General features: G+C 34.3%; 1 protein-coding gene across 1 annotated transcript in view; it reads left to right on the top strand.

The window, feature by feature from the left end:
* Window positions 1–5098: 5098 nt before the first annotated feature.
* Window positions 5099–18441, top strand: part of LOC150097416 (acid-sensing ion channel 2-like) — a 34188-nt gene continuing 20845 nt past the window's right edge. The window contains exons 1-4 of the mRNA XM_090407728.1: window positions 5099–5214; window positions 12820–13125; window positions 15686–15803; window positions 16688–16806. Coding sequence (XP_090263854.1) covers window positions 12857–13125; window positions 15686–15803; window positions 16688–16806 — 506 coding nt within the window. The 5' untranslated portion in view covers window positions 5099–5214; window positions 12820–12856. The remainder of the gene's footprint in view (window positions 5215–12819; window positions 13126–15685; window positions 15804–16687; window positions 16807–18441) is intronic.

Raw genomic sequence — 18441 nt, 5'->3', positions numbered from 1 at the left:
GACCAAAGTGACATGTAGCCTATGTGCAAGTTTATAATTGCCTGCTACAATCAGTCATTATTCGGAAATGTAGATTTAAAAAGCATATGATGCTAATTTGACTACAACATCCCAAGGTATAACATCAACATTTTCTCGTGTGTGTGTTGTCAAGGGTATCCGATATTATGATAATTCAACATAAATACGACGGCTGACTAGTTTCCGATCATCAACTGTCTTTCGATCTATTGTTTGTTAAGTCTATTATCTCTTATCTCATCTGTAACATTTCGATCCACTCATGTATATTTTAATATCTTCTCCGAGACTTTTCGTTGTCATCCTGGCATGAAACACCTGTTTTACCTTCTTTTTCTCCCATTCTTTTTTAAGTGACACTAACATTGGATTAGCTCTACACATTATTGATTGCAAAGAATCTTCAATTTTATTTCTAATATACTCATTTTAATATGTTTGATATGACAGAATTTTTCCCCAAATTTCCCAGAACCCTCATATCTGTAGTCGTTAGTCTTTGATTAAAATTGAAATAATCTCATGTATGTTACCTCAAGCCTTATTTCTTTCTTAATTTCTTGTTCCATCTACGTTTATTCATGTGATTTCTAACCATACCAGCCTGACTTTATTCTGTTATCGATTTCGAGATTTCATTTGTTATCCTCACTAAAAACTGTGCTAAATATCTGAAATGTGTAACCTGTTCAACTGGTTTGTTACTCTGAATGCTGTGGATATTTTCAGTTTTTTCAGTTAGCTTATGTCTAAAGAAGATTTTGAAGCATAATAAAAGATTTATTTACAGGGATGCATCTGCACATAGTTTAATTTAAAAATAAAAGAATAAAAAAACTAAGCATTTCTGTTTGAATAGCAAATTCAGTCCCATTTTTTAATATCGATAATATAACATAACCCCGAAGGTGTCACATAATTTTTTTTGCCGGCCTGGTTGGCGCCGAGTGGTTAGCGTATCCGCTCTCTAGCCAAAAATGCTGCGGGTTCAAATCTCGCCGTGGGCAAAGATGTTTGTGATTGTCTGTGGAAATACTAGTGGTTGTGGCGACGGGCGGTAGATGGCGTTGGTGTAGTTGCGGTTAGTGGATTGAGTGATGGAGACAGAAAGATGTAGAGTAGGTGTCCTCCTTCGATGAGTCTTTGCACTCCTGGTAGTGTCACGTAATAATAATAATAATAATAATAATAATAATATTTTTTTTATATATTTTACTTTTTTTTTGTTCTTTATGCTAATTTATTTAAAATGTTACAAATCATTCAAATCATGTAAAATCTACATACAGTTCTTTTATTAGATAACAAAATATACAAATAATATGCATTTTTAATATACTGACCACGTAACAAGAGATTTACATTTACACATATACTTAAATTTTGGTAATCATATTAATCTGTTCATCAACATTACAAATTATTTTTTCCCTTTACGCATTTTCTTTGTTTTAGGTTTTGCATATTTTTCTTGTGGACCATCTAAAAATGATTCAAAATAATAATAATAATAATAATAATAATAATAATAATAATAATAATAATAATAATAATAATAATAATAATAATAATAATACATATAGGAATAAATTATAGCAAGGGCGAGTGGTTGATGAGAATGGTCATGATTCTTTCTTATTGGTTTATTGAATGATTAGTGAACCATTCTCAAATTAAACGATTTAAATATTCCATGATAAGCCCCATTTTTATGCATTGTGTCATATGATTGTAACTGAACTGTTTCAACTCTAAAGATGATTCCATTCGTCAATTAATTAAAATTATCCACCTCCAGAAAAGGATGTAAACCTCCAACAGTGTGAATACTGCCAGGCACTATTCACACTGTTGAAGGTTTACATCCTGTAATGCTAAGACTACATCCTGTAATCTTAGAATTAAATAATCCAGGAACGCTGTTCTCTCAAGAAAATATTTCAAGCCATTTTAGTCCTCCAACAAGCAGGGCAGTGGTCTGGCTTTCCTTAAGCAAAATATAGGTTCAAATCCTATTGTGGAGTGGAATGCTTGTGAATGTATTCAGGTAGTAGATGATTCGGAGTCATTATCCATTCGGAGTCAGAACCGTTGAATATTCAAATTTTAATGTTCGATTATTTTAACTTCAGAATTCCATGAAGATGCTCCATTATGCATTTAAATGCACCCAATTTCTGGTACGGTTGGCGTTTACAATGACTTTCACTACATCGATTGTATTGGTTTATGTATCAAATGAGACGATCCATTATTTTGTTATGGACAGTTCTATGGAGGTAGAATAGAAATGGTGTAAGATCAATGCACTGGGTGGCGTTAATGTTATAACAAATATGTAAATTATCCAAAAGAACAAAATAAACCCGTTTTTTTAATATTTAATCTTCGATTAATCTAGCGTTATAATTCCGTGGCGATACTCTAATATCACCATACATATAAACATGCCCAGTTTCCAGTACAATTGGCTTTTGGGATGACTTCTCCTTCATAATACATGCAACGAGATTCGACTGTATTGGTTCATGTATCAGGTGAGATGATCTATTATTTGGTCATGGACAGCTGTGTATGGAGGTAGAATAGAAATGGAGCGAGATCAATGCATTCAGAGTCTTTTGACAGGTATATTTTTGAGTTTATGATCCGAGAGAATAGTAAAAAGTAGATACTTTGCGTGCCTTGACTTGAGAAAACACATACGCTTCCCACTGCCGTTACTATAATAATCAGTTTAGTTGCAGAGGTCACCAAGTGGCACCTACTATTTATGCAATTTGATATCAAATACAGACATAGTATGGGATAGGAGATGCTCAGTTATCATTATACATATACACTGCTTAGAAAGAAGTCAATGGACATCATGGCTGTTTGTTCCTGACAAACAGCTATGGCGTCCACATTAATAAGATGTAGAACCTCCTTTGGCTGTAATGACTACAGAAATCCTACGGAACATACTTTCAATATTGGACCATTCTTCCTGTAGGCATGTAATGAGGACCTGGACTGTTATGGGACAGACGTCCCTTGAACTCACCATACGCTCCAGTTCATCCCACAGATCTCAATAGGATTGAATTCAAGGTCCTGTAGAGACCAGTCAAGCGTGGTGACGTTCATGTCCACAAACTACACAGTTACAGCCTCATGATACGGTGTACTGTATTGCTGAAAGAGACAATGGTCTGTTCCGTCGAAACACCACAAAGTAGGAAGCATTGCATTATCCAGAATGTTCAGATACCTCTCGGTGTTCAATGTTCGTAGCACCACAAACTGAGATCCGAGGTCAAACCAGGAAAAACAGGAACATACCATCACATGGCCACTTCCAGATTTCATAGTTAGTGTTATGCACTCTGGTAAGAGTCCTTCACCAAGCATCTGTCATACTCACACCCGTCCATTTGCTCGGCAGGGAGAGTGCAGCGTGATTCGTCCCTCCACAACATAGCTTTTCAAGCTTCCACATCCCCCTGTACACGCTATTTTTACCACTGAAGATGACGCTGCATGTTGCTTCAGGTAATGTGGGTTTTGCATATTGCGGTCCTACCATGGAAGCCATGTTGTGAACCTCCATTCTGAATGTTTTTATGCAGATTTGTGTTCCACTCTATATCAGTAACTCTGCATTTAACATGTCCGCCGAAGAATTGCGCTTTTTACATATTATCCTTCGTAGCATCCTACGGTTACGTTCGGTGAGTCTGATGAGTCATCCACTGATGGTTGCGGTTGACTCCCTATTATGGTATCACTGATTTTTGACCTGGGATGGCCCAATTTTCAACAATTTGCCGAAGAGATAGCCTTGCAAGATAGCGTCCTATCGCAAAGCCTCTTTCTGTCAGTTTTCTTCTCGCAGCCATTTTACCCGGACACAGTTGTATTGATTTGGGGGCATCGTATTCCTCCCATTTATACTGGCTACAAACACATGATTCGTTACATAGTACGATGCACCTTGCCCATGAGTGTCCGTTGACTTCTTTCCAAGTATTGTAAACATGCTTAATTTCTAGTGCAGCTGGCGTTTGTGATGACGTTTGCTTTTATTTTTCTAGTAACGAAGTTTCACCGGAATAAACTTCAGCTAACGAATGAAACCCAGCTTATTTAGAATACGTTCTACCAAAACTCCACTGCATTATTGCCTACTGAAATTGATCAGTTAGCTTTATTAATGCATTCGAAAAAAAAAAGAGTACAATGTAATTCTCTATAGCGAGACAATACGAAATTTTATCGATATTGCGTTCAATTATCAGAGTAATTGAACTGTGATCCGCTTTTAAGAGATATTAAGAATCTAGACTCAATATATACTTCGTGGTTTATGATATCCTTTTCTATCATTCCGAGTAACTATCGTGCCTAATTTTGCTACTAAAATGGCCTGATTTAAACTGAAAATTGAGACACACGCACGCACGCACGCACACACGCACGCACACACACACGCACGCACGCACACACGCACGCACACACACACACACACACACACACACACACACACACACACAGTGTTGTTATTATGTTATTAATACGAATTTTATTAAAACTGATGCCATATATTCACTTCTCCTGTGGACCCTCACATTTCTAGTCTCCAGTTTTTGATCAAGTGTTTTATTTCTAACCCGGCTCAGATCCATAAGTTAAAAGTTGCTTCGTCATATTCTAGTTTTCATATTACATATATCATATTACATAGAAATGTATCAAGTTGACTCACTACATACCAGATTCTCTCTCTTAATCCATTTACTACTTCCCTATTATATTAGCGATTTTCTGTAAAAAAAAAAAAAAAAAAAGTGTATTCAAATAACTGAAATATTTTACTTAGTTTACAGCCATTCTTCATTGAGAACGCAGTTGATTTTTTCATCTGCCCACTTGTCTCTTAGTTTTGTTGTCTTTTTATTGCTGACTTTCATACACTATCTGTTACAACGGTTAGTCATTTAAATAGTCCTGAAAGGTTGTGATGGATTTATTTAAGAATTACAATATCAGTATATAATAAAGATTTGATTTTTAACGTTATCGATGCTGATATCGGGCCGAACGATACATTCCTTCGTAATCCCTACGAAACCGATGAATAATAATAATGAAGATTGCGCGTACTATCTTCCTGTAAGTAATCGTATTAAATGCAAACAGTTGATTTGTAAGGTAAGTACAGGCTATTTATTGACATTTCATAGTTGTGATTAAAAAGTGTACCAGTTTTATTCTGCTTTGCTTTAATTTCATGTTTCGTAATGGTAAATTGCAATTTTTGTAAACTGTAATATCTGAAAATAATATATAATATAATATATATATATATTCAACTACTAAACTCTCTGCCTGACTGCAGAGAACCAAAGCCGGTTAATCCCTGTACATAAGATTGTTATTTTATTTAACAATCTTATGTACAGGTATTAACCCGCTTTGGTTCTCTGCAGTCGAAGCAGAGAGTTTATATGCTAATTGATTGTTGGGATAAGGAAATATTACAAGTTACATGGGAATAACAGTTTGTATAAGACGATATTACATATTTACATGAAAGTAACAGATGATCATTTATATGTAAAAGGAAAGGAAATTCTCTTTCTTCTCCCTTTTTTGAGAGGGGGAGCAATGATGTTACTTATATGTTTGAAAGGGGATTGTGATGCAGTTGTCCTGCTTCGCCAGGATTGAATCCATGGATTACAGTCGTGGTGGAAAAGATCTAGAGATATACGAGGGGAAGGGGGTCTAGAAAGTTCTGATAAATACCTAGAACAAAAATTATATTAAAGTAACTGATATAACCAAAAGAAAGAACATACGAGGATATAAGAACATAAGATGCCTTCATAATTCTGCTGCTAGTATGTTATTTCTTGTGGTTCTAGGTTTTTGTGGTTTTTGTTCTAGGTGTTTATCGGAACTTTCCAGCCCCCTCCTCGTATATTCTGTTATTTTGCCTGTGGTGATGATGCCCGTGTAGGGTACAACTTTTCAGTTTTGTTTAAAGGCTGCAACGAGATGGTCAGTTGCCTCTCTCTCTCTCTCTCTCTCTCTCTCTCTCTCTCTCTCTCTCTCTCTCTCTCTCTCTCTCTCTCTCTCTCTCTCTCTCTCTCTCAGTGAAATTATTTACTATCTGGTGTCTTGTATGTCGAAGACAGAAACTGCATATTCACTGCTGCTTTTGCGGTATTGAAGAGGTACTTCCAGATCGGATATTATTATTCATTTTATTTTATTTTATTTTATTATTTTTTTTTTGACTTTGAGTGCACACGATAGAAATATTACTCTTCTGTATGGACACTACCACAGGTTAAGGCTGCCGTTCCCGAGACGAACGGATTAATTTGGTGTTAACGGGGCATTCTAAGTAGATATGCCGGACTGTTCTACTCGGTAGCAGAACAGAAATACAAATTCCGGATAACTTTCCAGGTTCAATTTCTATTCAACCTGGAAAGCTATCAGGAATAGAAATTGAATTATGCCCCGAAGGCTTTCAAGCAGTTGAATATGTAGTAATGTTCAATGCGATCGAAAGCTTTCTCTTGTTCAAGTATTACAAGACCCGTGGTTTCACTATTGTTGTTGTTAGCTATGCTTATCAGATCCCTTATGAGGTGTATCTTTTCGTGAATGGATCGTCCTGGGATAGCATAGCTCTGGGGCCTGTGTATGATGTCGTTCAGCACGTATTAAGTTTGTTGGCAATGGCTTTTAATATTATTTTATAGTCGGTGTTAATAATGCAGATGAGTTGTCAGTTTCCTAATTTTGTAGCTTCTCCTTTCTTTGGGATAAGCTTCATAACATATGTTGTCATATTGGGTGGGAAGCCATTGGTATTGGCTTTGACATATATTCTGTAGAGGATAGGTCCAAACTGTTCCCAGAAGGACTGATATATTCAGTGGTGAGTCCGTCTATGCCAAGAGATTTATCTTTTGGTAAAGAAGTGCAGGCAGTTGCCAAATCGTAAAACGTGATGGGAAGTCCTGTCTTATGTTACATCGCTGGTAAGTCTTTTCACATCAGAGCGAATTATATCAGTGGCGTCGATGGATTGGCTTGGTATAAATTTTATAGTACTACAAGGAATATAAGAGGATTTAATCATGATCTTCTATAATGCTCCCACTACTGTTATTATTGCATAAATGGTGGTGCATTCTTGTTGGCGTTTTTCCAGTAGGAAGAAATACTTTATGGGGGTGTCTGCCCAGTTAATTTGCCTGCGTCGTTCTCTTATTAGTGTTCCTCTTGCAATGTACTCAAGATTTGAACGTATGATGGCTTTTTCTAGGGACTGGTATTTCTTAGAGTCCGGATGATGTAACTGCTGTTGTTGTTGTTACAGATTATTTAAGATTAGATGTCTATTCATATTCCTTTGGTGACTATACTTTTCAGTAAGTACCCTGGCTTTAGCCTTATAGAATGACCACCAATCAGAAATTGGTTAGGAAATAAGCTTGTCTCTGATGAGAGTAGTGATATAATTTTTGGAGGTTTCAGATATTCTATATCCTGCAGTAAGCTGTTATTAAAAATCCGATATCTTTCTCCTTTATGTCCAGGAATGCAGATGCTTAGAAGGATGAAATCATGGTCTGATGCATGAGATGAATGATAGGGAATACTCCTTATGAAGGATAGATGTGCATAGTATCTATCGAGCCATGCCTGCTATAAGACCCTCCAGGAGAACACTTCTTCATGTGGGTACAGGCGTCTGAAAATATCAGTCAGCTCGTAGTTATTGATTACATCCTGAAGAAGCTGAGCTGGTGAGAGTCGATATTCCTGACCATGAATCCCCTGCAGTATGACGTAGTATCTGCACTGAAAACTGTTCGTCTTGTTGTATGCATGTTAATTATACGTATTTTCTTCCCAGTCTGAGTTGTAATGAGTGCATATATTGCACTTCCAGGAAAGGTATCGATTATTCCTAATTCAGGGGTATTTTGTGGATTCCAATAGTGACCCCTGATCCATGAAGGTGTTGGTGTATGGCAGGATATTGATGCATGGTATATGGCCAATTCTTCAGTTATGCTGCAGGAAACTGAAGGGTAGTTTCCTTCAGTATAACTCTTTCTGGTTGGTCGGCAAGGACATGTTGCAGGACGAGCCTGTTTCGCAGTGGTGTGACACATCCTGTATAATTTAATGAGAGAAAGTTTACTGGGGGTGTACTCATTATATCCTCATTTATGTTGTTTGGTAGTGATCCTCGTTTATTAAGGATAATTAGTTAAAGAATATGCTCAAGTAGTATATTCCTTTTCTGAGATTTAAGGTTTTTGTTCCACTTTTCCCTTACCAGAAGGTTTCTTAGTTCTTCCGAATAGGTAATAAGGCCACTGATTTTGGTAATAAGGTAATAGGTAATAGGTAATAAGGCCACTGATTTTGCAGTCAGCAGCTTTTGGAATGAACCTCGAACTTTCTTAAGGAAGCTCTGAAACTGCTCATTTTTAGGACCTGCATTTTCAGTTTCTTCTTCTTCATCTGAGAACTCAGGAAGCTAGATCTCCTCATCCTCCCTCTACAGGCAGCTGGGAGGGTTATTCCGGAATATTTTCTTGCTCCTCTCAGTTTTTTTTTCATGTGAGTTCGTTATTTGTGTATTTCCTATTTCCTTTTCTTTACGATGGCTTTTAGACGGAAGAACCTATCGCAACTATGTTGCAATAGGTTCTTCCGAAAGCCAAGTTTCGTTAACGGTACTTGATTTTGGATCCTCAGTACGTGGCTGAAAGTTTTGTGTTTGAAATGTTTATTGTATACTGAGGATGCTTTTTTTTTTTTTGTTGGATGTTTCATCTTTCTAGTTTTCTAATTCGATAGGGTTGGTAGCATTGTTGGCTAGTTTGTCATCCCTGAATATATGTGGGCATGATTTTCTTACGTGGCATTCTTCGTGGCAGTAGAAGCACTGAGCAGCAACAGTAATGTAAAAAGTGTAGGGTACTCCGTCTATTTCCACAGACAGTCTTCTAAAATTTTTATGTGGGTGAACTCAGGCTTTGTGGTAGAGGCTCGCAGTGTTCGGATTTTATCTGTCTCTGCGCTGTATTTTGAGATTAATCCGCGAAGCATTTGACAGCATTTAACATCGACTTGAACACGTCAGCTCCCCTCCGCGACTATTTGTTTTATTTAAAAATAACAATCGTACGTATACGGATTAACAGGCTTTGGTTCTCTGCAATCAGAAAGAGAGTTTACATGCTCACTGACTGTTAATGTAAGATAATATTATAAGTTACATGAGAATAACAGTTGTTAATAAACGATATTACACTTTTCATACCAATAACAGTTATTTATAACATGATACTGCAACTTACACGAAAATAGCAGTTGTTATAAGACAATATTTCATATTTACATGACAGTAACAGATGATCATTATTAACACTGTTAAATAGCAGGAAAATCTCTTTCTTCTCTCATTTTTTTCGAAGGGGAGAAGCAATGGTGTTACTTCTATGTTGGAAAGTGGACTGTGATGGTGTCGCCCTGCTCAGCCAGGAGTTGATTCCGTGGATTCCAGTCTAGGTGGAAAAGGTCTAGGGTGTTGTTCTGACTGTGGTGATGATGTTCATATAGGATATGACTTGTCTCATCTTTTGTTTAAAGACTATAAGGAGTTGGCCAGCTGCCTCTCAGTGATAAACAAATGTAGGTCGCTCTTACAATTACCTGTCAACTTTTTAACTGAAGAAGCAAGTTTCTTTTGAATGTTGATTTAACTTCCCTCCAGCCATTACCTGGGATGAACTTATTACAGACAGACTTATTTCTGAGCAACAGTGACGCAGAAAACTCGGATGTTAACAAGGATTACCATCCCTCTATAACCGGAAGGAAAGTTCGAATATTGATATCAATTCTAATCATCGCACTTTTGACAAAAATGTTGCTGAAGAAGTGAAGAATATCCTGAGACCAACGTTTCAATAAGGAAAATCTTTTCTAAAACTATTATCAAGCAAAAAGGAAGGAAGTGTGTCAGGAATACAAAGGAATGGGTATGCAATATACTTAAAGTTAATTATGCTACAGGAAAGGTATATGCGATCAAGAAATGCCTACAAGAAGAATATTCCTACAATAATAATGAAATCACTATGTTCTTGCAGAATGAGGTGCTATGAGGAAATTTTGGATAATGAAAGATGGTTTTCAATATGTACCGGGATGGTAAAAAGAAAGATCACATTATTAAAAGATAATTTGTATGTTCATGAGTTTGCACGATCTAGGAGTTCAGATGGTGCTAGACCAAAGACTAATTCTTTAATTTACACTTTTATTGTTCATGAGAAACGAATAAGAATATTTAAAGTGACACGCTTTGCATTTATAATACAGTTGTTATTAATTCATTAAATAAAGCAAAGGCAAGTTATGATGGTAGAGTATGACCAAAGAGGAAGACATACTCCTTCCAATAAAACTCCAGAAAAATTTATTGCTAATGTCAGAAAGCGCAATGAATCTTTCCTAACTTATTATAGTCACTGTGGCCGGAGATATCGTCAAAAAAAATTCTTAGGACCACAAATTGAGAAAATTTATTCATTATATTTACAATTTTGTTCTGAAATCCATATTAATCAAAGACCGCCTGAAAAGTGAATATGATATGAATAAGGAATCAAAAAAATAATATATGACCTTAAAAACATGCATATAATCAATATCAAAATATAACTCAAAGCATAAAGTTTTGATAGCTGATCTTCAGAATTTTCCTCCTATCCCCATTTAAATTAACAGTGTAAGCTTTTACAAATGAAAACTTTGGACATTCAAATTCATTCTGTATGATTCTTCCGATGGCTCAGCGCATTGAGTGATGTGGGATCAATCTAAAGGGGGTGGGGGAAGAGTCATATTAAAATAGGCAGATTCTGCAAATTTCTTATTGAGAAGTAGAGGAAATAACATTATGGTCCGATAATTGCTATGGGCAGAAAAAGAATGTGGTTGTAATAATGAGCTTTATCTGGCTCCTCCACAAGTATCCTCATTTTAAACTCACTAATCAAAAATATTTACTTAAAGAGCACACACACATATGGAGGCCGACATATGCATGATGTGACTGAGCGAAAGAGGAAGAAAAATTATGCCTTCACTATTTTGACACCCTGGATATTGTACAGCAAATAATTCGTCAATGCTCTGCAAGGTATCATGTACATAATATGGAGCTGACAGTTTTTAAACACTTGAAATCTAACAGCCAGTATTTATTTCAAATTGTGTGCATTTGCAAGTGAGGCAAGACAGTTATGATTCATTCTACTTCAAACACCTTCAAGTTACGACTTCTTCAGAGAAGTAAATTAAAAAATAATAATAATGTTAGAAAACAAGAAGTGAAATTCCCAGAAATTTTAGGCAGATCAATGAAAGAGTAAAACCAATTTCTACTGAGAAATATAATGAGCACTATGTAGAAAAAATAAAAAAAAGCTTCATCTTGGTATCAAAAAATATAATAAATATCCATTATTGTTTTATAGTCAAGTGTAGCAAAAGTTTAATTACCCTTTATATTTTAAATTAAATAGTATCATATTTGTATAATCATAATTATAATGTGTGTGTGACTTACATGCCTTTAAGATCCATGACTTATCCAAATCGGCTTTCTTAACCATAATAATAAACTTGTGCCTGAATATATATCATGCAAGCAAATGGTAGCATAACAAATTTATATTTTATACAAATATAAATTTAGAAGTTATCCAAAGTTATCCATACAGAGGTTATCCAAAGGCATCCAGCATCTCATTTGTAGTCGTGTATGTCTGAAATCAGACAATGCCAGTGATTAACTCGCACTGAAATTTGGCGTTTCTGAAAGAGAGTTTTATGCAGATATCAAAATATTTGCTTTTAAAACCAAAACGTTTAATTAAAATAATTAAGGAATATAAAAGTTCTCATAGTTTTCCTTTTATTCAGTAATTCTGATGTAGACTTCTCCAGATCTTCGTGCAAATTTTACTATTGCATTATAATAATAGCTCCATAATAAGTCCACCGCTTTCCACGTAATGGGTCAGTTCTTGATTTTTTTTTCACTTTTACCAAATTCTGAAATTATTTTTTTAACAGCACCGTGATCGCATTCTCCTCTTGAAAATACACCGTACTCTTGAAAATTTCAAAATATGAAATTCACATCTTTCAAATCAGCATCTGCATATCCTGAACAATTATTTAAAATATTTTAATACATTGATTGAACAGGCATTGATTGCTAGTACTTTTAATAGCTTTGTGAAAGATTCGAAATCTGATCAAAAGTATTAAGGTTGAAATTATTAGGGCAGGGAATAAAATCAACGCTCTTCAGCACTTGATTCAATAAGACAAGTTACTGCTTACCCAAACAGCAATATCTTGTACCCCGAGAAATGCGGTTGAGTAGAGTACTGCGCCATAACATGTGGGTTACTAGATAAACAAAATCAGTCTACAGATACTTTTTAAACATCTCCAATATTCCATGTTCTTATATTCGATCCATGTTATCATATCATAACATATTATGATAGGATATTTTAATAAATTATTTAATTTTATTATATTTCAAATTATTTAATTTTATTATATTTCAAATTATTTAATTTTATTATATTTCAAATTATTTAATTTTATTATATTTCAAATTATTTAATTTTATTATATTTCAAATTATTTCAATTTATTATACTGATCTAATATTGTTATATTGATTTTTAGCATTTTCAATTTTTCTCATCAATGAAAGCTCGCCAAGATGTCTTCTGCCAGCACTACTACACCACAATACATAAAAACCCTTATGGGAAAATCCATGCTGACCGGTGTCCCCCAAATTGTTAATACCAAGAATAATTTCCGGAGGATAATCAAAGCATTGATTCTGATACTGTGTCTAGCAGGATTCATCTATCAAACTGTAAGCTTCTATTCCATTTACCACAAATATCCCTGCTTGGCAGATATCGATTTAGTTTATCCAGATCAAGTGGAAATGCCTGCTATTACATTCTGCAATGTGAACGGGTAAGCATAAAAACATTTGAGAAACTACAAACCATTATCAAGCGATAGCATTATTACAATCCTTTAATGGGATACTTCAATTAATGTATTTAAAAAAAGATAAAAGTGTATTGTTAATTTCTAAAAATTTTTAAAATAAAGAAAAAAAATTTAAGGAATTTTTAATGTTTAATAGTATATTATATTTAACAGAATAGTGTATTCGTTGCTTTTACTATTTTCTGAAATAAAAACCAAATAACAGTTCGAAATATCTATTTCATTTTAAAACGGTACTGAGACTACTTTTTAAAGAGTATATGCAAGAGTGCATACATTTAAATGAGAAATGCGATATTTATAGTTCTTAATTTTATAACCCAAGAATTGCAGAAATTCACCATTTGCACTAAACCATCCTCTGCTTTTGCGAAATTATTTTAAAAAATTTCGGACAAATTCGCATATTGCTTGGATCCAAATACATGGAACCCTTTTATTTAATATGCACTTCACTGTAAGTTTTTTGTTTTTTGTTTTTTCAATTTTATTTTTTCTTTATTTCGGTAAAAATTGTCCAATTTTGTTTACTAAGTGCTGAGCTTGGATTAGTTCATATTTAGAGGCGAATTCTGAATGAACAGTGCATTTCTGACAAGAAATTGTTGAACAAGGAAAATAAAAAAGATAAAAGTAGAATACGCAGAAAAAGATAAAAACGAAAGATAGAAAAGTATTATTTAGTGATAACAAAATGAGCATCTAAAAATAAAAATGGGAAAAAATACAGATTTCCTTTACTGAATTTTTGATTCTAAAGTTCAGACGCTGATAACATACAGTAGAAAATGTTGAAATCTTATTATTTTATCCCTCAGAATGAAGTTTTGCGCATGACTGAATCTGTGAAAAATGTATGTAAGTGGTGGTTATTATTTCCCGATTTTAACAGAAATTACATTTTCCTTTAAAACTGGACTTTGATCATCGGAAAAAGCATTGACAAAAATCAATTTTTTAATTCACAAATTAGTAATTCACAAATTAAAAGATAAATTTTCTTGGAACTGTTTCAACATTTATTTACATTTATTTTTATTTCTATGACTGCCATAGTGCAACTGTGCCTCTGGATAAACTGAGCGTAGTAGCTGTTTTAAGCTACCTGAATGGCATAACAAATATGGAATAAGCAGCACAAAATAATCTGTGTGCCACAGGCTGCACTCATTGGTATTAGGCTATGATCGCAGTCACAATGCTCTCAGACTCTGCGACAAGAATTATGATTTGTCACTGCCTAATAAGCGCTAATCTTATTTTTCTTCAGTTTCTTTTCATAGACTGCTGGATATAAGACTCCTCATAAATTTCTAGTCGTTTCTTCTGTAGTTTCCAGAATCTTAAATTAAATCTTTGTAGGCCATTCCTCCACCTTGTTCTTTGGAGACCTTTGCTCCTCTTTCTGTTTCTTGTTATTCGCTATGTGCTTAATTTCGATCTTCTTTCTTGTTAATGCTCAAATATGTAGCGATCAGGTAAGAAGGTGATCCGAAAAAACTGAACTTGACTGCACAGAGATACTCAACCAAACAGAATACTTTTAGAATCAACTCACACTTTTGGTGGTGTTCAAGTCAGTGAGTTCAACAAAAGTACATGGATTGATGGCCATGTTCAAGAAGAAGAAGAAGAATGCCCGAAAATGGGCTTAGATAGCGGTTTCCTGCTATGAGCATGGATATTTGTAAAAGTATTTTCGTCATATAATGTATTATTATTATTATTATTATTATTATTATTATTATTATTATTATTATTATTATTATTATTATTATTATTATTATTATTATTATTATGCGACATCTCCAGGAAGTCGAAACCAGGAGGCCACTAATATCACTCACCTCGTATCCATTACCTAACAACCACATACTGCATAATCCAGCATCCACACATTACGCCATCTACTCTCCACTAATACACAAATTACACAGCCATTAATTAATCACACGTTTTTACTGAGATGACGAAATTCTTTTTTGTATGTTGAATAAACTGGCTCTCTCTTAATGAACATAATTAATGATACGCAGATTGAAAAAAAAATTACTGATAAAAATGTTGCTCTTGTATAGAACGTCACCAAAGATCGCCTTACGCTGGTGTTCAATTAATTATGGATAAAAATCCAAGTTGTAACAGCACTGAATGTTTTCCTGACTGCAGGCTACGTTGGACAGCAGGAAGAGAAATGGGAAATATGAATGGTAATATTTCATTTCACCCATTTCACCAAGTATTACTGTGGTAATACTTGGTGAAATGGGTTGGAATCCACCGCACAGGCTATCTTGTTAATTTGTAGTACGTAATATTCTGGTAATATTGCCCTCCACGAGAGTTTTGGTTCAAAAGTATGGTTGCTAGTACATTTAGTAGTTCATGCTTTCCTAAATTTGCTCAAGTTCACTCATAGCATTAACAGACATGACATGTAGGAGGACAAAGAGGTGTTTTCATGTCAGTACATGCAATTCATCTTCATTTCTTAATTTTGTTCTTTTTATGACTTTTATAGAATACGTAGAAGGGAGTTTTGCAAGAAGTATCCAGAAAAGTGTCGTCCTATTCGTGAAAGAGAGCGCTTCTGTGATTTTTTTCCACACTACTGTGTCAACGAATCCGAAACATTGATGGTAAGAAAACTATTTAGTCACTCTACATGAATTTAAGAAATACTTAAGAATTTATTTAATGTTCGATATTATTCTCACATATGAATATTTCTTAAGGAATTGTCTTTCACTAATCTAGTGTGATCTCGAAAAATCTTTGTGATCTGTAATTTCCTTGTTAAACAGATATCACGAAATTAATATTATTTAAATTAAGGGGATATTAAATCCCACATTGTTTTAAAACCGAATAAGAAACTCAAAGATTGGAATCAGAGAGTTTCATGCCGACAACTTTTTAAGTAACGAAATTAATAATTAACTCAGGAAACTATGAAAATTTTAAAGGAAATGGTATATAAGATTAGTAAATGAACCAAACAGTAAAAAGTGACAACAAAGTGTCTCTGAATCATTAGCTATAATAAATAAACTAATTTACGGAAATTTAGAGTAAGTGAGTGAGAGAGAGAGAGAGAGAGAGAGAGAGAGAGAGAATGCTATTATTTTCCTCATCATGACGCTGTGTCTCCCTCCTCATTTGAAATAATGATTACAAGTCAAACTAATGTACAATAGTAATTGTTATAATTGAAACTGCGCATTAGTAGGACTTGCTGCCATCTAACGGCATTTTATAAAACGCAAAATGTTTTATTTGCTTGCCAACTTGACACTCAATCCAAATGGATAAATATACCTTCTCCTTTTTACTTACCTGTTTCGTTTGAATAAAACAATCCTATTAACAAGAGCATAATTAGATGTAATTTTAAAAGACGTCGATGGCTGAAAGAAAAACGATGTGTTTAAAAATGTGATATTTGCCACTTAATCATATTTAGCAATAAATACCATATTCTCATAAATATCTATGATGATGTTGGCGTCTTTCCTTTCTGTAGTTTCCCCTGCCATCCGAAATGACGTTCGAAGCTTATGCTCGGAAGGAAGACATCGATGAAATGGGCCACACCTCAGAAGAAATAACAATATTTAGCGCAAGTATATCGACAGTAAATAAGTAAATATCTAATGTGTTTACATTTTAATAAAATTAAGATTTCTGCTTGTTATTCTTTCAGCTATCTTTATATCAGTGCAATTCGATAGATTAAAATTTATGTACTAGTTCCTTTCAAATTCTTTGGAAAGAAAATAATGAATGAATTATATTTATCAGTGTATTTTCATGAGGTTCTTGCCTACATTCGTACTGTAGGTGGGCTAAGATATTAATGATATATAAACAAGGTGATCGAAATTAAAGTATCCCTTTCTCGCTCACCTGATGTGATTCCCTGTGATTTCTGGCTCTGGAGATTTCTCAAAGACAAGGTTTATCGGGATCATCCTGATAACTTACCAGCGCTGAAAGACAGTATGACGCACCACGTGCGCAATATCAGTCCACACCAGTTGCATTTTGGCGTTGAACAGACTGTGCAAAGTTTGCAGCATACCGAGAAGGGCAGCACATTGAACAGTACATTCCATAAATGCATAATGGTAGTGAATAAAAATGTTATTTATATTTCTTACACATACTGTAAAATTACTACATCAACATTTGGTACACCATACAGCGTCCCGGTAGTGGTAAATTTTGGAACTACTCAGATATCGCTTGCGCATGACGCACAATGTATTCCAGCAAAGTGTCGTAGCATTTGAATCACTGGGTGGCGCTTCACAAGTCCTTAAATAGAGGACTTGTATTTAAGGACTTGTATACCCGCATTATATATATATATATATATATATATATATATATATATTTATATTAAGGGGGGGCTCTTCCCCCCTGGCGCCTACGGCTCCCATCCCCCCGAGTTCCGGGCTGTTAAGCCGGTTCTCCGTTGTTTTGAAACGTCCAACAAATTGTTCTCTCATGAAGGCAAACACATTGTTGGACGTGAAACGTTTCAAATTTCGGCTTATCATCTTAACGGTTTAATCGGCTTAACCCAGCTCAAAGCAATGAAGAGACAAAAAAAACGTGACATGAAAACGTTTCAAATTTCGGCTTATCTTTATATATATCTAGAGTGGATATATATATATAATGAAAATAATTCACAAAATAATCTTGAATAAAAATCGTATCATTAATGAAGATTTCCTTTTAAGCTGGTGCAAAAATAACCCAGCAATATAAAATCGGAAATGAGGGTAGGAACTAGGACCCAAACAAAATAAAAAGTGGAACATTATTATTATTATTATTATTATTATTATTATTATTATTATTATTATTATTATCATATAAAAAATATTATTATTATTATTATTATTATTATTATTATTATTATTATTATTATTATTATTATTATTATCATCATCATCTCAACTAGATAAGGAATAATTGTACTCTTACTAAGTGGTCTAAAATGAATATTTGCAGATACAAAGCTCACCACCATAGAAGTGCTACATCTAGAGATTTGAATAAGTATGGTAGGTTCAGAGATATATAGTTATGCAATTAGGTGTCAAGTACTTTCACAGGAGACAAGTATTTTTTGAAATAATATCACTAGACGTCATCAGAGGAAGAGAAATTAAATTACATCTGCTAACAACATGGGCTCATATCTGAATCTGCAGATGCTTTCTTTTCTTTTCTTTTTTTTTTTCAATAGAACACAGAGAAACTACA

This window comes from Typopeltis vanoorti, chromosome 17 (genome assembly GCF_054136105.1).
Source record: "Typopeltis vanoorti isolate ZY-2024b chromosome 17, IOZ_Tvanoo_1.0, whole genome shotgun sequence".
Taxonomy (NCBI): domain Eukaryota; kingdom Metazoa; phylum Arthropoda; class Arachnida; order Uropygi; family Thelyphonidae; genus Typopeltis; species Typopeltis vanoorti.
The sequence above is the reverse complement of the archived record's forward strand: the minus strand, read 5'-3'. Positions and strand labels throughout refer to the sequence as shown.